Source organism: Mesocricetus auratus, unplaced genomic scaffold (assembly GCF_017639785.1).
Source record: "Mesocricetus auratus isolate SY011 unplaced genomic scaffold, BCM_Maur_2.0 Super-Scaffold_100003, whole genome shotgun sequence".
Taxonomy (NCBI): domain Eukaryota; kingdom Metazoa; phylum Chordata; class Mammalia; order Rodentia; family Cricetidae; genus Mesocricetus; species Mesocricetus auratus.
In genome coordinates, this window is record NW_024429188.1 from 40,479,023 (window position 1) to 40,502,169 (window position 23,147).

Consider the following 23,147-nt stretch of genomic DNA (forward strand, 5'->3'; position numbering starts at 1 on the left):
TCCCATCTCTCTTTTTACTCTACAGTTGCTTTGTGTAAACATTATGGCTTCCAGTTTAGTGTTTTCATGGGATTCCTGGGTATGCAAACAAGTGGATCTCTGTGTCTGTATCTATTTCTTGTGCTCTTTTCCTCTGTTTATTTTTGTCCTATTCTAATAAGTCAGTTTTTGTTTTATTATATCATATTATATTACCTTAGAAGCTTGTTTGTTTCTAATAAGACACAAAAACATCGTGGATCTGAATGGGAGGGGAAGAGGGAAAGAACTGGGAGGGAGGGAGGGGCAACCATAGCCAGGCTATGTGTGAAAAATTGTATTTTCAAGAAGAAAAATGGCAAAAAAGTGGAGGGGGAGACAATAAGAAAACCTAAAATATATTTTTCTGTATCTATTCATTAAATGTTATATACGTTAACATAAATAAATCAAATCTAAAAAGTACCAGCGTAGATATATTAAAATTGTGACATACAGAATGAAATTTGTTCAGATGCCTTTTTCTCGAACTATAAAAGAACAAACAAGTAACATGAATACTAAAACAATATTCAATGTACCAAATATGAACATGAACACACACACCCCTTATACTATAAAAGGGAAAAGACAAGTGAGGGAGGAAAACACAACAGCACAATTACCACTGAAGAAAAAGGAAGAGGAGAGTCTCTAGCCATTTCTATATTTTGTTCTGGAAGTTAATGAAACACACTGGAAAACTAAAATATCCACTTATTTCCAAGTAGATAAGGGATTCTTTATTTTAAGGAGTCTTAATAATTAAAAGATCCTCTATCATCACAGACAGCAACAAAGGGGAGAGCCTTCTGCCAGTGCCATTCCCAAGGACTCCTCAACTTGCACTCCTTCATCACCAAGAGAATCTCAGACAGCCAAGCCTAGACAGTAATGTTTGGATGCAATGGTTTGGATACATTTTCTAACTTGCAGATTTCAGTTCTGAACACAACTGAAAACCAGATAGCTACAACTGGTTGGGAAAACAGACTGGCAATAACTCATTTCAACCTACAGGACAGTAAAATGAGAATGCATAGTCTACTCCTGAACATTGCATTTGAAATTGGTTCAGAAACCCAGACCAAAACTTGTTTCCTCAAGAACCCAAATAAAACAGAAGACAGAAACAAATAAATAATAATATCAATAAGTACTGATTATTTTATAAGGACAAATATCGCTTTTATGTTAACGATTACACAATGAATATGCTGAGAAATCACTTAAAATGTTTTAAATTCCTCAATTTAAGAAAAAAACATATTCAGTGAGGCAAAAAACACATACCAAAACATTTCCAATTTTCTTTCAAGTTACCTATGGTGCTATTACTAAGAAAACTATGTGTCTCCATGATCAGAGATATGACTTATCTACCCAATGGAAGAATTAGTTTACTAAGATAAATTAAATGATTCTCATCAATAAAACTTACAATGCAAAAAAATAATTTTAAACACAAAATCTATTAGACTATTACAATCTTTTGGGCCAATTTTAACCTTTATTTAGTATTTTCAAAAGTGGTAAAAATCTAAAATATGAACAGCTTTAAGTCACTAAATGGCCTTCACATTATTGTTCCCAGAATAATATCTTTAATTGATTAATGATCTTAGGGTGTCTATCGCCATCTAGTGAACAATCACTTCAATTACTACACCAAGCACTTGACATTTGATGGTTGTCTTCATGGTTAATATTTGTGCCCATACAATGTTATCCATTCAGGCTTACCCAATTTCTTTTTTATGCCTCTGCACACACACATTGAGAATAAAAACAAATACAAATGGTACTGTTACTGATTTACTTCCAAGTGTCTATAAATGAAGTTTCTATATTTCTTCTCTGGAAATGCTCACTTAATTATTTTTAAATAACTTGTACACTGTGAGGTTCCTACATAAGATTCCTTCAACAGCAACTAATTCCTCTATCATCAAGCAATTAAAAATTATGGGATAGTTGAAGTATGAAAGATCACACCTGTAAAATACAATATTGATGTCCATTTGACATAAATATTTTCACCCTTATTATAAACCTGCTTTTAAAAGTAAAATTAGTCATTACTTGAGTATTCTAGCAGCCATAATACATTTGATTACAGAAATCATGAGGTCACTAGAGACAAATCTGCATGATCCCAATAAAACTCAGCACACACAAAATCTACTTAAAAATAAAAAGGGAGGGAGGACAAGGGCATACCAAAATGCAAATTTCCATGCCTCCCCAGATTGTGCATTATACATATCCAAACAAAAACCCTTATAATCTTTTCAAAGGCATGTCATCAGGTTCCCTTCTCATTCCTATCTGACTTTAATTTTTGTTTAAACAGTAAGTTTAAATGCAAGAAGCTTGTAAGATCTTCAGGTCATTTTATTACTTTGTCCACTCTACCTTATGACCAAAACACCAGTTTAGTAAGCTGCAAAAGTATTCCAAAATCTCAACTTTACCCCTCCTACCTCTTTATACTTAAGAAATGCTTGACAGTTGTATGCCTGCAATTACAGCACTTAAGAGTCTTTGGTTCAAGGTCAGCCTATGGCATATGATCATACACTTTCTCAAAATCCTTAACAACAACAGACCCCACAGTATATAGGAAAAATGATTGCAATAACAGAGATTATTCATCTGTCAGTGCTGGTAATTACTACCAATGTTTCAATAGTTATTTTTATTTTAGTAAATACCTTCAACAGAGATCTTTGGATCTTCCCAAAAAGATTTGCAGAGAGCAGGTGCTTTATATACATACTGCTTCTCATTAGCTTCAGATAAAAACATAACTCCAACAACTGTAGACAGTATTGTGTATAGGAAAGAACATGGATGAAAAAGAAAAGGGGAAGAGCAGAAACTAAGAATCTAAATCTCATGATTATTTCGAAATATGTCTACAATTCTTTTTTTAGTGAAGTGAGCAGGGTGGTTTTATATTTTACCTAGGATACATAATCACTATATTTTATAGTACAAAAAGTAAAAAATTTAACTTGGCTCTGTTATTGTTATATGTTGATCAACAAAAATTAAAATTTGAGTTTAAATTCCCTATTAAAAATCCAGCTAAAAGAAAATACTGCCCTTAAAATACAATGGATTAGGGGAGTAGGAGAGATCATTGGACAAATTTGGGGCTTATCATTATCAACGGTGCCCTTTTAAGCTTGTGGATTTCTGAGCCAATGCAGAAAATGTAACAACAGGGATTTCTCAACAGTAAGAGGCACTCTCCAAGGGAGTAAATTGTCAACTATTGCCTCTCGTGAGAAACTTAAGAGTAACCTTGATCCAATCTCAATAGTCAACCTATGTATTATCACCCAGTTGGGGCATAGTGAGTGCATTTCCTAATACAAAAATAAGATGGTATTCTATCAGAAGCCACTGGATATATATACAGAAACAAAATTTAAATAACTTTGAGGTAAACTTAGCTTAATAGGAAAACATTTTTGTCTCACTTCAACTAGCCCCTAAAAATATCTTTATATTTCTCATGTAAGAGAGAAAATAAAAAGTCTCTGTTATGCAATAGATATTGAAAAGGATGACTGTCTAATAATAATGTAGAAGACAAAGCAGAACTACCCTTGCAAAACCTATCCTCTAATAGTGAACCCTAAAGCAGTAAAAGACTTAGAATCAGGAAGACACAGATTCAATTCAAGGTAGGCACTTGTCTCTTTTACCTCCCTGAGCCTTAGCTTCCTCATCTACAAAACAGAATACTAATATTATATGTCAAAGGACTCTTGAGTAGTTTTGATGCAATACTGCACAAAACAGTTCTTAACACACCATCGCTATTCAATACATGCCTTGCCCTTCCCCTGTGTCCTAAACCACATCTCTGAGATAAAGCTACAAAGAGAAAGGTGACTTGAAATCTTGAGATATTTGTTTCATGTTACAACTGAACTTACACAGTACATATACAGTTGTCACTTACCACATGTTAGCTATTCAGGTTTAAATTCATTTTAATCACAACTAAATGTAAAAATCCAGTTCCTTGTCTAATTGGGAATAAACAAATACAAAATGTTCACTAGCCACACATGGTTAGAGGCTATTATATATGAGTAGTACAGATAAAAATCACTTCCCTATCTTAAGCAAACACTGTCCTGAAAGCACCAAGTAACAAGCATTTTAAAGTTTGCAGGCCACATAAGACTTTATCCTGACTATTCAACTATACAATATAAGTGAACGAGCTTGGCTCCATTTCAATTAAACCTTATTTATATAACACAGACAACAGACTGGATTTTGCCTATAAGTCAGTTTGCCAATCACCACTCTAGAGTATTCTGAGTCCAGATGCCTAGTGTAAGCACTACAAATTATGTTTACAACTAAGCAACCTTAAACTCAATGCAAGAAAACAATATCTTCATGTACTTGACTGAATTCAATGTTTAACATGATCATGCTTTGATAGATTATAAAAATAACCTCTAAATAAAGCATTACATTAGATGAACTTAAAACATCCTTAAAGTGACAGTACTTAATGGTAATTGGTCTATCATCCTCAAGTCAGTATGTAACTCCAGCTGTGACATAGTCCTAGAATTCTGGATTCATATTCCCAAAAACCTACTGAAAATGGCTAGATATCTATTACTCAAAGGCAACACATAGAAGGCAAAGTTCTTGATCCCTCTGTTTTCTCCCTCTTAGTAAAAATAGAAGGCTCCACTAGCTATTTTTCTGATTTCTACCTTTCTCTCATATTACACAATAAAGTGTCAGTTAAAAAAATTAGCTCCATGTTAACATGACTGATCCCATCTAAACCTAAGCTACCCTCCAGACATTGCCAAGTCACCACCATCTTAATTATCTGAAGAACAGTACTTCTATAATAGTCATCCTAGATAGATTTATAATTATTCAGTTGTTTTCCCAGGCTATCCTCTCATCAACTCAGGTCCTCCACTTTTTTCCCCTTTCCCCACAAGTCTGGGTCAAATACAAGCTTTACACAATGTTTCACACTCAATCTTTATTGCCTGGCATACAGACATTCAATAATTACACATACACACATGCAGAACTGACAAATGAATTCTTATTCAAATGCCTATTTGTCTCAAACTTGCTCTAAAGAAGGAATATGTCAAGGTATAACAACTAGGTAACAAACGTAGTTTTCCCATATTGCAACATATATTTACATATTTACTGATGTGAATTTTATTTTGCAATTTACCTCCCTTCCTTTGTATGTCACCAAGGCAGCCAGTGGTTTGGCATAAAATCTGCTGTACGAAAATCCCAGGCAACCGTACATACTGTTTGCTGTGAGCTTCAAAGCCTTCTGTCGGATGTCATACTGCAGGCCAACAATGACAAAAGATAAACAACAATATCTGTGGAAGCTTAAGCATTACATTGGGTGACTTTCTAGATATCCAGGGGTAGGGAAGATATTTAATACTCAATCTATCTCCCTAGATTCATGTTGCTCTACCCTCTTAGTGGGAAGTACATAGACTACTGATTTCCCAAGATTCTGTAAAATCTTACTCGGATATGGCCTTAGCAGCTAGAAAAGCCTTCCATTCTTAGGCAGTCCAGTGCATCTGAATGGTTACTGTCCAAAATAAAACAACTACATGTACTTGCCCACACCATACTATTCATCCCAATCATCAATAAGCAGGTGATAGAAGCTGAAACTGTCATACAAACTGCTTGCAATAGATTTACCTGAAGAACAAGGTCCGGATTTAAATCTTGCTGTTTCATGAGCTGTTTGACTTGTTTTCTCCGCTCTACCAATTTCCGGATCTCTCTGGGCAAAATGCCCATATCTAAGTTTGGATCTGGCAACTCAGGGATCTGTTCCTGTTCCTCGTCCTGAAAAACACACAATAAACTTCAGACAAGTTAAACTTTGATTAAAAAAAGAAACTTCTAAAGTAATATTTGACAAGTGCTTTATCCCATCACCACACCTTAGAAATCTTTCCTATATGAGGAAATGAATAATGCATGAACAATCTCAAAGAGGGTTGGCTCATCTAGGTGTGGTGGTACTAGTCTGTAGTCCCAGGACTTGGGGGGCTGAGGAGACAGATCATCATGAGGCCAGGGCCAGCCTTGAGCCATATTACATGTTCCAGATCAATATGGATTAAGGAGTAAATCCATGCCTCAAAAAACAAACAAGCCAAGCCAAAACAACAGAAACCACAAAGAACCCAAACAAGAAAAATACCTGTGTGGTCACAGACCACTACTGCCCTGGGCCCAGTTCTCTCAGTCACCTGGGTCATTACAACTATCTCTTACCCTGGTGGTTACTTACAAATTCAGATTTCAAGTAAAAGGACACATTTTTACAAATGTGGAATAACATGTTTGAGAAAATTGTTTTTAGAATACAAATGCTAAGAAAGATACCTAAGATTTGAAAAAACAAAGCATACCAGCTAAACTCTTGTCTTACAACATTTGTACAACCAAACAAAATGCTATAGAATGTTTCACAACAATTACTGTAAATGCTTTTACTGTTAAAAATAAAGAATTTATATACTAGATCAGCAACTCTCTTTTAAGATATGGATCACATTTAAATAGGTCATGATATTTCTCAAAATTAATTCATATATACACATACATACATATATAGAAATATATATGTATGTGTGTGTATATATATATGTATGTATGTATATATTCCTTAGTGTTTATGGAGAACCTTTTACCTATAAATTGCTTTGCAATCACCAGAAGAATAGCAACATTTTAGAAAGGCAAGCGGCAGTCTTCTTATATTAAAATTTACAGCAGGAAAAAGCAGGGAAACCATTAGTACTTTTTTCTCAAGCCTCCATTAATTCTATTAACAGGCTGCAAAGAACAGCCAAGCATAGTTACCCTCTGAAAGGTTCAAAATTAAAAATAAATCTTTTGGCTTAAAGCCTGTCAAGTCAATGCCATTTGATAACCAAGCCTTTACAAAATATCTTGTTTTATAACGATCAATATCATAAAATGAACACCCTTACAATAATAAAGGACCTATTGTTTTCCAATGTAGCTCATGATGATAGCAAGCCTATTAAAGAGACCTTGGTATACATTCCACGGTAGTTACAGCAACTAGAGTTACATAAAAAGTAATCTGAAAGATTCTTGGTCAGAAATTTATAATTCATCTGCAATTCTACCACACTAACTGCTCTGAAAACCAAATGAGGTGCTGTACATGAAAATTAAAAAGAACTCATAAATTACTACATATATAGTGTTTTATAAGCTGACCTCTTAGGTCCTTCCATTCTATTATATATCCAGAACCCCAAATGAAACAGTCAAATAGGCAAAGCATTGGTGGGTATCAGTTGTGAAAGCAGAACAATGATAACTCTCACAGTGCTTAGAAAATAGCAGGACAGAGCCAAAGAGTATCCAGGGTGGCTGCCAATTTGAGGGGTTGTTGTCCAATTTTCTTTGTAAAATTAAACTCTAGTCCCACAGAGAGGTCCACTTTTAGCAGTAAGATTTATGGTGAGTGAATCCATCCCTGTGCATAGAAGTGATGAGACTAGGGGTGATGACTGACTCAGACAAATCTATCAGATACTCTCTATTTGGGAATATGAAATCGGAACTGAAAAAAATCAATCCCAGACATGGAGAAACTAAAGGATATATAAATTCAGAGCCTAGAGGGCAAATGAGGAGAAAAAAGGAAGAAAAACAAGAGAGGGTAACATGGATAAATGTGATAAGTAATAATCCTATGCTGCACTGAGACAGGATTATTCTAGAAATACAGAGGAATGAAGTACTGATACATGCTACAACACAGATGAATCTTAGAAACAGTATTCTAAGTGAAACCAGCCAAACATGCACAAAAATCACATCCTGTATGATCCCATTACATAGACAGTCCAAAGTAGGCAACTCTATAGTCAGAAAGATTAGTGGTTACTAGTGAGAAGACCAACTTCCAATAGACAGTTCCAAACTAATGATCATATAGATGATCTTGGTTAAGTTCAGTAAGACAAAAAAAAAAACAAAATAAAAAGACATGAATGTGGGAAGGGGGGTCTTGCAGAGAAAGGAGATAAGAGAGGGTGCACTTGAGAGTAAACTGAATGCATTATGTACATTCACGAATCTGCCAAAGAACAAATTAATAAAAATCTGTAGTAAAAAAATTAATAGCTGACTACAGCTGGGATGGATAGAGAAACTTGATAAAGTGACAGCCAACCTTTTCTTTGTGGAATAATCGAGCTGAATAAATAGTTTATAAACTCCATGAAGACACTAAAAACCATCTCTGCACACTATCAATAGGTAGACCATAAGGTAAGTGAATTATATCTTCAACACTGTTTTAACAAAGACATAGAACCAGTCTAAATTGCTTTTTGGTTGACCCTCCTTTTTGATGATGAAGAAAATATAAAATTAGGGTTGGAGCAATAGTTCAATAAGCAAAATGCTTACTGAGCAAGCATGAAGATCAGAATTTGTATAACCACAACCTCAGAATGAGCAGGCACAGGGCCAGCAGGAAGGTAAAGGGTTTTTTTAAGGGGTATGTTACAAGACAGGATTATTCTATGTATCCTGGACTGTCCTGGAATTCAGTCTATAGTCCAAGCTGGCCAACAACTCAGATATTCACCTGCTTCTGCCTCCCGAGTGTTGGGGTTAAAGGAATGTGCCACCACCTCATGGATAAAAGTTCTTATTGTATAAAACCTCACAGACTAAGTTTGATCTCCAGAACTTCAGTGAAAGGAGTAACTCCCAAAAGTTGTTTTCTAATCTCCACATGTACAATTACATTGACACACAAACAAAAATAATGAATATTTTCTAATTCATTATTTTGTAATTTATGGGTGCTATGCCCCTATAAACCAGTTGGGGGATGAGAGACTGAGACAGGCAGATCCCAGAAGCGCTCAGTCAGTCTAGAAAAATGGCAAGCTCCAGTTTCAGTGAGAGACGCTGTCTCAAAAATTAGGGTGAAAGGAGAGGAAGATACTAGTAGTCAACGTTCAGTCTCCATGCACACAAACACACAAACACACCAAAGAAAGGATGCTATTAATGCAACCATTAACAGGAAAGAGGAAAAACTATGATACTAACCCCTTTGGCTCTTTTCCTTCTTTAACGAATACTTTTAAGAGTGACTTCAAGAGTCCCTAGTTGAATACAAACCTCTGTAGCTTTCTGCAACTCTGAAGCAACTCGTTGTACTGTTGTAAAACAAATGTTGAATTCCTGAATGATGGAGGGATATAAGCTATTGAAATCCAGGAGCAATATGAACTTGTCATAAAAACCTGAAACAAAAAAGCAACATAATGTCAAAAAAAAAGTCTAAAGAAAAGTGCCATCAAAATACCTCATTAGAAGTACTACATATAGAAAATATGTATCATCCAGCACTGTAAGGCAGATAAAGGGGGAGGGGAGTCACCTACAAATCCATAAAATGACAGGTTACAGTAGAAACCCAGATCACCCAAAAAAGGTGAAAAGACTGCCTTTCTTGGGAACCAGTGACAACTAGCCTGTTCCTCAGCAGTCCCCAAATCATATCAGTATTATTATGTGCAAACACCTTCCCTTGTCAATTGTTTAGAAATGTATCATGTTCATTTCCAAAACATACAGTTAAACATTCTTTCCCACTACTCTCACCCCACCATGAATAAAAACTCAGTGAGTGGTTATATTACATATATATTTTTCACAATATATGTTTTTATTTAAATTAGAAACATGAATGCTTCACATGTCAATCCCAGCTTCCTCTCCCACCCCCTCCTCCCTTGTCCCTCCACCACCCCTCCCAACCCCCAAAGCAATCCCCACATCATTCCCCAGGGAGGCTGAAGCCCTCCTTGGGGGATCTCCAAAGTCTGTCATTTCATCCAGAGAAGGACCTAGGCCCTTCCCCATGTGTCCAGGCTGAGAGAGCATCCCTGTATTTGGAATGGGCATCCAAAGATCGTTCATACACCATGGTAAACACCTAAGGCCCCAGTGATTTCTATGGCCTCCTCACTGGCACTACATTCATGGAGTCTGGATCAGTCCCCTGTTGGCCTCTCAGCCATCAGTCTGGGACCAAGAGCTCCCCCTTATCCGGTCAACTGTCTTTGTAGGTTTCACCATTATGGTCTTGACCCCTTTGCTCATCACTCCTTCACCTCTGTCACTGGGTTCCAGGAGTTCAGTTCAGTGTTTAGCTGTGGGTATCTGTCTCTGCTTCCATCAGTCCCTGGATGAAGGTTGATGACTATCCTATATGCCATCCTACATATATATTTTTAACAACCTCACTTTCAAGGAATAAAATTGTCAATATATTTACCTATATAAACACCGTGCTTCAGATCAATCAAAAAATGGATATATAAATGTCAGTAGTGGAACGATCCACCCTTTCTTCTTGCAAAGGATGAACAGAAAGCTACTATATTCCTCTAGGACATTTATACAAAGTTATCTTCACCTTGAGAAGAAACTGACAAGATAAATGTCCACTGAAACAGAACTGCAAACTTGCATTAGTAGCTTACTCCTCATCTCTTTACCACACAACCCCACTTACTCTTTTTGCTCTTCTCTGGTAGATACCATCATCTCCTTTCCATAGAAAAGGAAACTGAGGTTAAAATAGTTAGCACCTAAATCAATATCTAAAAACCAAAAGTATCACTCCTTGTCGTTGCAACTAATAAAACTGCTTTTGTAAAAATTGTTTCCTCCTAAGTTACTTGATAAAATTCACATTAAATGTGAATATATATAATCATACTATTGAGCTATACACACTTGGAAACAACTAAGATGGTCTGGAAAAAAATACGGATGGACAACTAAATATCACAAACCATCCGTCCCTTCTGGACAACAAAAAAGGTGCTCTCCTGTTATATTTTAATTCAGTGGTTATTTTACTTCCTTTAACATTGCTTTCCAAATTACCTGGCACACTAGGCAAAGATGAGATGACATTCACATAAATAGGGGGAAATGGGTACTTCTACCACAGACCAAAAAACAACCTCTATATTAGAGCAGGGACTGAAACTCTGAGTAAAGACTAAATTTGAGCTATTGCATATTTTTCTATCACCTATAAGGTAAGAGTTTCTAAATAGCTAGAAAAAGTTCATATATATATGAAACTTAAATTTCAAGGTATGTAAGTAAAGCTGTATTGACATATGGAAAGAATCCATACTAATTCCATGTTAAGTAACTAGTAAACTAGATTTCACATGCATAAGAGATAAAACTAAGGTCATTAAGAAACCAGTCTGTGGCTGGGCAGTGGTAGCTCATGCCTTTAATCCCAGCACTCAGGAGGCAGAGGTAGGAGGATCTCTGTGAGTTCGAGGCCAGCCTGGTCTACAGAGCAAGTTCCAGGACAGGCTCCAAAGCTACACAGAGAAACCCTGTCTCAGAGGGAGGGAGGGAGGGAGGGAGGGAGGGAGGGAGGGAGGGAGGGAGGGAGGGAGGGAGGGAGGGAGGGAGGGAGGGAGGGAGGGAGGGAGGGAGGGAGGGAGGGAGGGAGGGAGGGAGGGAGGTTGGGAGGGAGGTTGGGAGGGAGGTTGGGAGGGAGGTTGGGAGGGAAGGAGGTTGGGAGGGAAGGAGGTTGGGAGGGAGGTTGGGAGGGAGGTTGGGAGGGAGGTTGGGAGGGAGGTTGGGAGGGAGGAACCTCTTTCACAAGGGTCTCCTAAAACCATCAGAAAACACAGATATTTACATTACAATTCATAACAGTAACAAACTAACAGTTATGAAGTAACAACAAAATAACTTTATGGTTGGGGATCACCACAACATGAGGACTGTATTAAAGGGTCACAGCATTAGAAGGTGAGGAACCACTATCTTAATATCAGGGGCAAACCAATCTGCTACCAATTCTTACCAACTTTGGGATCCAAAACCAAGCCTCCAGCATAAGCTGCTTTCTTACGTCCTTTCTTGTATTTATTGGTATCTCCATCAACTTCCTCATCTTCATCTCCCTATTTCAAATGGAAATAGAACATCACCGGCTAGCAAGTAGCTAATGAATTATAATACTAGATTACAAAAATTATTTACTTTTACTTAGTGGTCCTACCTATGGGGAAAACTGTTACCATAATATGTTCAAGGATCCAAATGAATGCCAAGCATGGTAGTTTCTTAAGTAAATAACCAATTTTCTGAATTCTGTATTTAAATGTCTCTGAAATCCTAGAAATTTCCTTTGAGGGTTAGGGACATATCTCAGCTAACAGAGTATTTACCTAGCTCTTACAAAATCCTGGTTCCATTACCAGTACCTAGTAAAAACAGGTGTGATGACACATACCTGTAATCCATGTGCTTGGAAGATAAGAGCCAGGAGGATCATAAATTCAAAGGCATCCTCAGATATATAAGAAACTATAGGCCAGCCTGAGCGACATTAGACCATGTCTAAAATATATACTTTTTTAGAAATGAGCAAATAACAGAGAAAATTTTATTTTAAAATCAATAGTTATTAAAACACTTCATGTGCCAGGCATTGGTGGCGCACACCTTTAATCCAAGCACTTGGTAGGCAGAGGCAGACAGATCTCTGTGAGTTCAAGGCCAGCCTGGTCTACAGAGCAAGTGCCAGGAGAGGACCCAAAGATATACAGAGAATCCGTCTCGAAAAACAAAAACAAACAAACAAACAAACAAAAAAACACTTCGTGTTACATAAAATTTGAGATTGTGATGGAGTTTTATTAAATTCACTACTCTGGCCTTTACTCCTAGTACTTGGGTGGCGGGCAGTGGTGACACATGTCTTTAATCCCAGCACTCAGAAGACAGAGACAGGCAGATCTCTGTGAGTTTGAGACCAGCCTGGTCTACAAGAGGTAGTTCCAGGATAGCCTCCAAAGCCAGAGAGAGAGAAACCCTGTCTCGGAAAAAAATCCTAGTACTAGGGATGCAGAGACAGGCAGATCTCTGAGTTTAAGGGCAGTCTGGTCTACAGATCGAAATTTGGGATGACCAGGGCCACACAGAGAAACACTGTCTTGAACCCCCCCCCCAAAAAAATTACTACTCTGCTATTCATGATGCAAACGGGAGAAGAGATTCTACTCATTCATTATCGTTATTCTAATTGTTATTTAATTATTACTGCTTTTATGATATGTGGTCTTGGTATGTTGTTCAAACTTCTGAGCTCAAGCTCTTGTCTCAACCTCCCAAGAAACTGGGACTCCAGCAAGTACCATCATGCATGGTTTATTGCCATTATATTAGTATGGATTCCTAAGTATGCCACAAAATGAAAAATCCATTTTGAAGTAGTTTACTAACAGCCAACATTCAATACCACTGAAGAAGTTAAACATATCTAAATTAATATTTGTTGCACCATTTTCAATAATGCGCATTAAAAAATACAAGAAACTAAGTCACACTTTAACATTCAATTACCATTCTTAGTTACTATCAGTAGTGATAAAATGGAAAATAGACTAAGCTTTAGTTCCAAAGTCATAGAATGTACTCCAAAACCTGATTGGTGTCATAATCACACCAGTAACAGCTTGTGTGTCCCACCTAAAAATATGAAGGTCAAAATCTGAAATTTTTTAAGGGTCAACATGAGTTTACAAGCAGAAACTAGCACATGTCATCATATGTTTGAGGAGGTTAAAATATTACAAAATTAACTACAGGTAATACACACATAAACACACGTACACATATGTATAAATCATAAATTAATTTTGTGTTGACATAGATCCCCATCCCAAGATTTCTCATTACATATATGCAAATGTTCCAAAATAAAATAAATAAATCTAAATCACTTCCAATCACAAGCATTTTGGATTAGGGATATTCAACATATCTATGAACTACAACACAAAAAAGCTCAAAGGTTAAAACAAAAAAAGGTTTAACTGATATTTCACTCTGGGTATATCTTAGTGGGGGGCAAATACTTTCTATATATGCTCATTCATCAAAGAGTCTAATGAGTTCCTCAAAGACATTTCACAAACAATTTTGCCTCCACAGAGAAAAGTACAGAGGGACACAACCACATAAACACACAATGAAGCAAGCTTAAGAATAATCCTAATTTACACGGAATTAATTATAATTTTTAGAAACAGATGTGAAAGCAATTTTTTAAAGGCTACCTATGTAATAAAAAGGAGGAGTAAGAAAAGGCAAATTACTAGACAATTTTGGACCCACCAGTTTTTGCTGAGGTTTTCTGAAAATCTGCTTATCAGGCACAATATAGTTGTTTTCATAAAATGCATGAAGCAACAAGAACTCGTTTCGTTCTGATCTTCCACCCATCAGTGTCCTGGACTATTAAACAGAATTTTAAAACTTTGAGCTCAAAACCATCAATGAAAGGAATGTTGAGTCGCTTAGTTTAATCATGGAACTTTCTTCAACTGCTCATAATAACAAAGGTTACGTTTTCTAAACTATTTCTAACATTCTCTTCAAGCATTAAGAGAGATAAAGGGAGCTTAAAATACTAGTGTGCCACTCCACAAAAAACATCCAGATGTTACAGAGATGATCCTTATTGTTCACCCAAATCTCTACACACTGCACCTGGCATTCATCCCTTTTTCCCAACCAGTTGTTCCTTTTACAAAAGAAGCCCAGTTTTCAGAATCCCAGCTCCTCATTTTATAAGCGTGCATTTAGGCTTATTAACATATAACAACTATCCCAAGCAAACACTGAATCCAACAGGAAATGCTTTTTTCCCCCTTTCTAAGTTAAATTTACCATAATGTTCCCAGCGATGTTAGTGATCTGCAATGCTAATGGAAGAACATTTAGCTCACACATGATCTGCAAAATGAATCTGGCATCTTTCCAGATGTGTTCCAACAGGTACAACAGATGAGACGATTCACTGTACAGAAAAGTAAGAATGAAACAGAATCAAGTAATTAAAAGATACAATGACTATAATCAGAACTTAAAATATTACAAGGAATTTTTTGTGTAAGTAGCTTCTGAGCAATGGAGCCTTGGCTTCAAAAATTATTTAAAATAAGGTGGTTAAATAATTAGAAATGCATTTATACCACCAAACCCAGTGCCTTCTCTCAACAATAATCCTTATAGTGAAATTACATGTTAACTATAGCTTAAAATTTATCTAGTGCTAACTATAAGAACTATCTAAATCCTTTTCTTCATTCAATCAGTAAATATATATTACATGTCTACTATGTATCAGGCACTGGCTATGACCTAAGACACCAATTCCTATCATTCTGGGGGAAGCAGAGTATAAAAAAGAAAAATAAATAGATAATATTTACACAATGATAAGTGATAAGGACAAACAAATGGAGAAGAACCGAAATTTAAACTTTCAGGAGCAGAAACTTAATTTTTACTTAGAGAGCTAGGGAAAAAGCCAGTGAAAACAAAGACCGAGAAGTGGCAGGACAAGCCTCATAGATGTGTATTTTAGGGAAGAACATTTCTTATAAAAGCACAAAGACTCTGAGTGAGGCACCAATCTAGCAGTTACAGGAACACAATGGAAGTCGATATGGCTACATCAGGGAATAATGGAAATAGCAGTAGAATAACAGAAAATCGACACAAAGACACATTGCACAGGACCCAGTAAGCTAACGTAAGGACTTTACACTGAGTTAAAGCAGTATCACTAAGAAACTTTGATCAGACTTAATTTTAGCAGGATTTTTCTGGTTGTGGATTAATTATGAAGAGACCTGAAGAGGGCAACAAAATTAGTACATAACCCCCCTGCTTTGATTTGACGTAATTTGTTTCATTTGAAACTGGGGAGTGGAGTTTAATTCCTACTATGTAGTACACACAAGGATAGACCCTCAGACCATCAGCTATCCATGGAGTGCTATGAGGGTGAAAGCACAAATACTAAGGTATTTAAAGCTGAAGTCACTGAGTCTCCATGACTGAATACTGGTGACTTTATATAAGACAGATTAGAGGATACACACATGAATATACTTTTCACATACCAAATGATATCCTGAACAAATATACACAACTCTGTCAGAGGATATCCATCAACCTTGGACCTCTAGAACCACACACCAAAACAAATCTCCTTCCTGTTTATCTTACCCAATATGTGGTGTTTGTTGTTATCAACAGAAAATGAACTAAGACAGTCAGTAATTCAGGGAGAAAAGGTGTGGTGGCTTGAGGCAGGGGAGGTTCGGTGAAGGTTAAAGAAGTACTAGGAGCTTTATTGAAAAGGTCCCTTGATGGATCTACTATGGGACATAAGACAGAGGAACCAAGGGTGTCTAAGATGTCTGGGGTAGAAGAGGATTTTGAAGGCTTCCAGACAGTTGTGAACACTCACAACTATCATTGATACAGTTATGAAAGATAAAGAACACAGGAGAGAAAAAGTTTGTTTTTAAACAAAGCTGAAGGTTCATACTAGATATCAGGTAGGTAAATTTAGAATTTGGTGGGAGGATTAAAGCAAAGATACACAGGTGGGAGGCATTAGCCCAAATATCTAACTTAAATTAGGAATCAGACAATCTAGAGAGAAAAAATAGTCAAAAGAGAAGTAGTTGAAGGACTCAGGAGAAACAGGTTAGAAAGGGGCTAAACAAAAAGCAGTAACTTGCTTTAAAAATAAGTAAGCATAGCTGGGGGCAGTGGTACATTCATTTAATTGCAGCACTAAGGAGGTAGAGGCAGGCAGATCTCTCAGTCTGGTCTACACAGAGAATTTCAGGACAATCAGAGATACTATGTCTTAAAATAAAAAAAGTAAGTATGGACATGGTGGTTCAGAGCTGTTGTAAGGATTCAGGCATTATGCTGGCCTGCCCTTGTCACCTGGCAGAATGCACTCAAGCAGTACCCTGGTCAGCCTACTTACACTTACACTCTCTTTCCCTCTCTCTTTCCTGCTGTTCCCCTGAGGCAGACTGGCCTTTTCCTGTTTCCCTGTTGTCTTCTGTCCTCTCTGTCTCTGTGCCTCTTTTCTCCTCCCCCCACTTCTAATAAAACTTCTCATTTAAGCTCTGTCTGCCTGGCATGTTTGTGTCCCGTCCCCCATCACCCTTGCCCGCCATGGAATCCTCCAAGGTTCTCCTTGAGCTTTATCATAACAGCGGTAATCCCATTACATAGGATTCAAGTTCAAGACCTCAACTACAAAGATCCTGTCTCCAAAAATCAAAAGAAGCAAACAAAATGTCTAAATTACTTGATTGAATTTTACATTTCCAAAAATGCCCACTGTGATTTCTAAATATATAAGTTAAAGATGAAAATCTAAATTCTTATTAATTTACAAATTACTATTAGAAAACATCAAGAAGATAGGTAAGGGAGATGGAGGTCTGTAGTTGTTTTGTTTTGCTTTTTACTCTGAGGGCCCACCACCCAGTTACAAAATAAACACATGGAGAATTATTCTTACTTATGAATGCCCAACCTAAGCATAGCTTGTTTCTAGCCAGCTTTTCTAACTTAAATTATCCCGTTTCTCTTTAACTATACTTTGCCTCTGGGCTTTTTACCTTTCTTTATCCTGTATTTCTTTCCTTTTTACTCCATAGCTGAGGCCCCTCATGTCCTCCTCTCCTCCTTTTCTGGCTCATGCCTCCTCACTCTCTTCCCTAGATTTCCCCTCCTATTTATTCTCTCTGCCTGCCAGCCCCACCTATTTCTCTCTCCTATCTGACTATTGGCGGTTCAGCTCTTTATTAGACCATTTGGGTGTTTTAGGCAGGCAAAGTAACACAGCTTCAGAGTTAATCAAATGCAACATAAAAGAATGCAACACATCTTTGCATCATTAAACAAATTATTCCACAGCATAAATGAATATTAAACTAATATTCCACAATAAAGGTCATCTGATTCAATTAGAATAATCAAGAGATAACTAATGTATAAAAACAATGGATATGGTGGAATTGGTATAAAGAAACATTCATTTTCTCCTCCATGGCACCAGTGACTGGCTGGTGTACCTCCAGTCTTGGCACAGTAGTGGCATCCTACTGTTGCTCACTTCAAAGAATTCTGAAGAATACAGGATCATACCTGTACATATTCCGTATATTTTCTGCTGGAATTACAATCCTCTCAGTTTTCAGAATCTGTTGAACAAGTTCAGACAAATGGTAGCTTTTACAATGAATCAATTCTTTTGCTGAAATTTCCACATCACATATCATTCGGCCACAGGTAGCATTTCTTTCACCAAATCCACTCCGGCTCTACAAGGCAGGAACAAAAAACAAATCCCATGAAGGAGCAAATACTGAGAACATGCCCCCAAAATTACATTATTGAAATTCACATTCTACTCAAGCCATGTGCTTTTGAACACCTACTGCATATCTGATGATATTCTAGGCACTCTATATCACAGTGAATAAAACAAAAATTCCTGATTATATAATTAACATATATAACATATCAAGAAGTCAAACAGTTTTAGAGGGCCATGAGTACGGGTCAAAAGAGACATCACAGTAGGGTAAGGGACAAGGAATTTGGAGGGACTGTACCTTGGAGTGATCAGGGAAGACCTTACCAAAAAGATGCTATTTAAAGAAAAACTTGGGCTTCACATGATGGTTTATGCCTTCAGTGCCAACACTCGGAGGCTAATGCTTGTAGACTGCCATGAGTTCAAGGCCAGCCTGGGCTATGTTGTGTGCTGAAGCTACCGCCTCCCCACACCCCCATCTCAAAAAAATTATACTCAAACAAACAAAAATTTCAAAGGGAGCAGAAAAGCAACAGCTAAACAAGTATTTGAGTAACTGCTAAGAATGATCTCATCGCCTTAAAGACATGAACATAGGTAAAAGGAGCTGTGGCCCCAACTCTTGATTCCTAAGAACAGAATCCCCTGGCATTAAAAAAGGTACTGATTCCTAAATTCTCTGCTGAAGCAACATGTCCACTTTACTTGTAACCTTTAGGAAAAATAAGATTTCAAGCATAAGCACTATCATACTTAGTAAGAAAGTGCTTCATACAAGAAAGTACTAAAGCCCATATATACAAGCATAGCAAGACCTTGTCTCAAAAAGAAAAAAAAATGATAGGCAGTGATGGTGCACACCTTTAATCCCAGCACTAAAGAGGCAGAGGCAGAGGCAGGTAGATCTGTATTAGTTCGAAGTCAGCCTGGTCTACAGAGCGAGTTCCAGGACAGTCAGGGCTGTTACACAGAGAAACCCTATCTCAAAAAAAAAAAAAAAGAAAAAGAAAAAAACATTAAGAGGCCAGCCTGAGCTACAGTAAACTCTCAAAAACACAAAACAATAAAGAGTAAATGAAAAAGGAGAGGAAAGAAAGAATAATGGACTTTAAAACAGACAGGCCTTGGGTCCTGAATTCAAATCTTAGTTCTTTCTCTTTCTAGTTAAATGATCTCAAACAAGCCACACAATCACTGTGAGAATGTCTAAAAACAAAATAAAGTTTGCTATGAGAGGTAGCTCCAACAGAAAGTGCTTAGCTCCCTTCCACTAAAATTTCCCCACTTTCGACCTGAATAATAATGGATGCTTTCAGAGCCTACCAAGCCTGCACAAGGGCTATTCCTTTAAGAATGCCAATTTCTGGTATTAAGAATGTAATTTCTGGTATTACTTTTAAGCTTTTTTTGCTTTTTATAGATCTTCATGTAACAGAACAAATTCCTATTCAAAAGACAGTGTTTTCCTAGTAGCTACTCCCTATTTAAAAATCAAGTGAGTGAAATTTTGAAAGTATTACCCCAAGTTTCGGCATGTTGGATCGTCTCAGTCGACCTATCTTGGACCAGTAAGGAACTTTACACACATTAATTCTTTGCAGTAGCACTTCCAATTCAAAACCACAAATATTGTGACCCTAGTCAGAAAGAGACAGCCAATCACATAACGAACACAAATTAGAGGATTTGTCTTCAAATGCACAGAATTTCTTTGCCCTTTCTTTCTCTGGTCTCTAATTGAAAACATCAAGATCTTACCTCCAATTGGGATCCTTTCTCCTTTAGGAATTTATTCATCAGTCTTGACATTAACTAGGCTGCTAAGGAGATTGCTGGAATAAACTTTATTTTATACTACCTGATGCAAGATTCATATGGTATCTTTTAATTTACTGCTTAAGTCTTACAATGATGGAGGCAAATGCAAATTTTAATGTCCCATACCTTTTACATGATTAATGAAAGCATCCTTAAAAAGAAAAAACCTGTGTTGTATACATTTACACAGGACTTCTAAGGAACTCTATCCAATTTCTTTAAAAACGGATCATGAACACTACTGAGTTGGACCTTTAATCAATGTGCAACAAAATATAAGTGCTAGTGAATAGTTTGATAAACTTAAAAGCAAGGAAACAAAACTAAACAGTAGAAAAGTTATGGAACTGGAGGGATGGCTCAGGGGTTAAGAGCACTGACTGCTCTTCCAGAGGTCCTGAGTTCAATTCCCAGCAACCACATGGTGGCTTACAACCATCTATAGTGGGATCTATGCCCTCTTGTGGCATGGCATGAAGTCAATAGGGCACTCATATGCATACAATAAATAAATCTTTAAAAATAGTTACTTAACACAACCTGAGTTTTCATTTCTATAATTTCTAATTTATATCATTTGAATAGTATTTTTCACATACCTAGGTTTAATAAAAATCAGAGGTGGTTTCAATTAATTCAGATCAATCCATAGATTATTAATTTTAATTAGAGATATATATATCACCACTTAGCATAAACAAAATCTTAGAGATAGAAAGTAGAACTAGTACTTGTAAGGGTCTGGAGAAATGGGGAAATAATGATTTAAAGTAGTGCTTCTCAACCTCCCTAATGCTGTGACCCTTTAATACAGTTCCTTATGTTGTGGTGACCCCCAACCATAAAATTATTTTCGTTGCTACTTCAAAACTATAATTTTCTGCTGTGATGAATCATAATGTAAAGATGTGTGTTTTCCAACTATCTTAGGCAACCCCTGTGAAAGGGTCATTAGACCCCTCTGAGGGGTCGCAACCCACAGGTTGAGAACTACTGGTCTAAAGTTTTAATTTTAAAAAATAAAGAGCTACAAGATAACCACAGAGTAACAATGGAGATGGTGACAGTTGCACATTATGAATGCATATAGTACCAGTGAGTCTACATTTAAAAGTAGTCAAGATGACCGCTTTTAGATTATAAAAATCTCACCACTATATGAATGAATATAATGCATATACACATATACATATCTATATATTTAGGGCAAGAAGGACAGAAGGGAAACTTATTTCCAAATTATTATGGCTAGGGTCTCACAAGGACCATATCTTACGTCTGGATTTGTCATACACTTGTCTCTAATACATTAGGCTGGGTACCCAGGGTTCAATAACATCTACTTGAGATTCAATAAGACTGTTTTTAAAGGGCTGGGTAAGGATCTACTGCTAAGTCACAGCAATGTAGATAAAATCTTCTTGATACTTTAAAGAAAGCCCTGAAACAACATAAGGGTACACAGACTTTGGCAACAATCCATACACAGACATAAGCTACACCACTACCAGATAAAGTATCCAATAGGAAAAATTAGGTTGAAGGCACAGTAAGCATTCCCTTCTCTCTTTTTTCTCCTCAGTGTTGATGACAGAACCTAGGACCCGGGCCTTACACATAGTAACCAAACACTCTATCACTGAGCAATATCCCAAGTCTCTCCACTTTTTCTCAAATGTCTACATATCTCTAATTTGACATCACAAGGTGTTGATGTAACTAACTACTATCACATTTAAAATATAGGAATTGATAGCATACCTCCTGCTGAAAAATCATAAGCAATAATTTGATTGATCCATTAACCCAAACAAAAGAAAAGGAGGACTTCAGATCAAGGAGCCTCTAAACTAAGGGAGGTCAGAGGATACACAAAAGGAAAATGGGCTTTACTATAAACAAAAGGTACAAACCAACAGTAAATTACTAGCTTCACTGTCCAATGAGAATACAGCAAATTGCCAAGATAAAAAAAAATCTCTACCCCTGAGCTCTCAAAGGAATATATCATTGAGATCCACCTAGCTCTTAAAATTAAAATATTTACTTTTGTATTTGTAGTTTGTCCCAAATCAAGCAAATCAATGAGGATTCTGAAGATACTGGTAATTTATATATAGTCACGTACCAGTGTGCTGCAAGAATCTAGTAATTTATGCATATTTGTTTACTAATGTGCTACTTTCTAAGTTTAAGTAACTGAATATCCTGAACTGACTACTAATTCAAGAGCTGCTTTTACACCAGGAAAAACTCTCTAGCATGGGCTAGGACTATCCCTCCTTATCTAGATGAACAAATCTCACCAATACAAGGGGTCATTTAATTCTGAAAACAACCAAGATATTCACACAGAAAACAATGAAGGAATGAAAACACTTCCTCAAGACATGATCAAACATCTACTCACCACAAGAATATCAGGGTCAATTTTGTGAACTTTTGCAAGGAAAAATCCTAGCAAAGTTCTTTCTGTTGCAGCAACCTCAACCTTCAAATTCTGTTAAGATTTAAAAAAATAAAAACACCAATCAAGATTTTAAAATACAACATGCTTACCTTCTTGCCCAACCAGAGTTAAGATTGATTTCTTAGGGTTAAATGTAATCATTCACTTCAAAACCAGATAGCAATGAAATTTCTGATTCCAGGTTTTGCATAATAACTACTGAACAAAAATCTCTAAGGACATCATTCTAGCAATACACATGTAAATCAAGCAAAAATTTAAGTGCTAGGCAACATCAAGAGCAGAAATGTCCTTCCACAGAGACATGTTTGTACATTGAACACATTTTAAAGCATATAAATCAGAGTGCCTTTCAAAAACATTCCTTTCTTTGCTATTTAATCCCTGGAAGACTTTGTTGTTTATGCATTTACCAAAGAAATCCCAAGGATTCTATGAACTAATCTCAAACAGTAGTGTGAAAAGCAATAAATAAGAAACCAAAACAAACATGTACTGAAGAATTGTAATGTCTTAAATAAAAATATC

At 36.6% G+C, this 23,147-nt stretch overlaps 1 protein-coding gene and 1 non-coding gene across 6 annotated transcripts in view; both read right to left on the minus strand.

The window, feature by feature from the left end:
* Nucleotides 1-23,147, minus strand: part of Pola1 (DNA polymerase alpha 1, catalytic subunit) — a 304,504-nt gene that overhangs the window by 242,124 nt on the left and 39,233 nt on the right. For all 5 annotated transcript variants that reach the window (XR_005876750.1, XR_005876751.1, XR_005876753.1 and 2 more), the window contains exons 18-26: nucleotides 22,560-22,649; nucleotides 19,852-19,968; nucleotides 18,160-18,335; nucleotides 14,860-14,989; nucleotides 14,305-14,424; nucleotides 11,987-12,086; nucleotides 9,256-9,380; nucleotides 5,764-5,913; nucleotides 5,264-5,386 (exon numbers count right to left, since the gene is read on the minus strand). Coding sequence is in view for 1 of the 5 variants with exons in the window: in XM_040744194.1 (XP_040600128.1) it covers nucleotides 5,264-5,386; nucleotides 5,764-5,913; nucleotides 9,256-9,380; nucleotides 11,987-12,086; nucleotides 14,305-14,424; nucleotides 14,860-14,989; nucleotides 18,160-18,335; nucleotides 19,852-19,968; nucleotides 22,560-22,649 (1,131 nt within the window). In the remaining 4 variants the exon portion in view is untranslated. The remainder of the gene's footprint in view (nucleotides 1-5,263; nucleotides 5,387-5,763; nucleotides 5,914-9,255; nucleotides 9,381-11,986; nucleotides 12,087-14,304; nucleotides 14,425-14,859; nucleotides 14,990-18,159; nucleotides 18,336-19,851; nucleotides 19,969-22,559; nucleotides 22,650-23,147) is intronic.
* Nucleotides 10,462-10,589, minus strand: LOC121140102. The gene has a single exon (XR_005876934.1).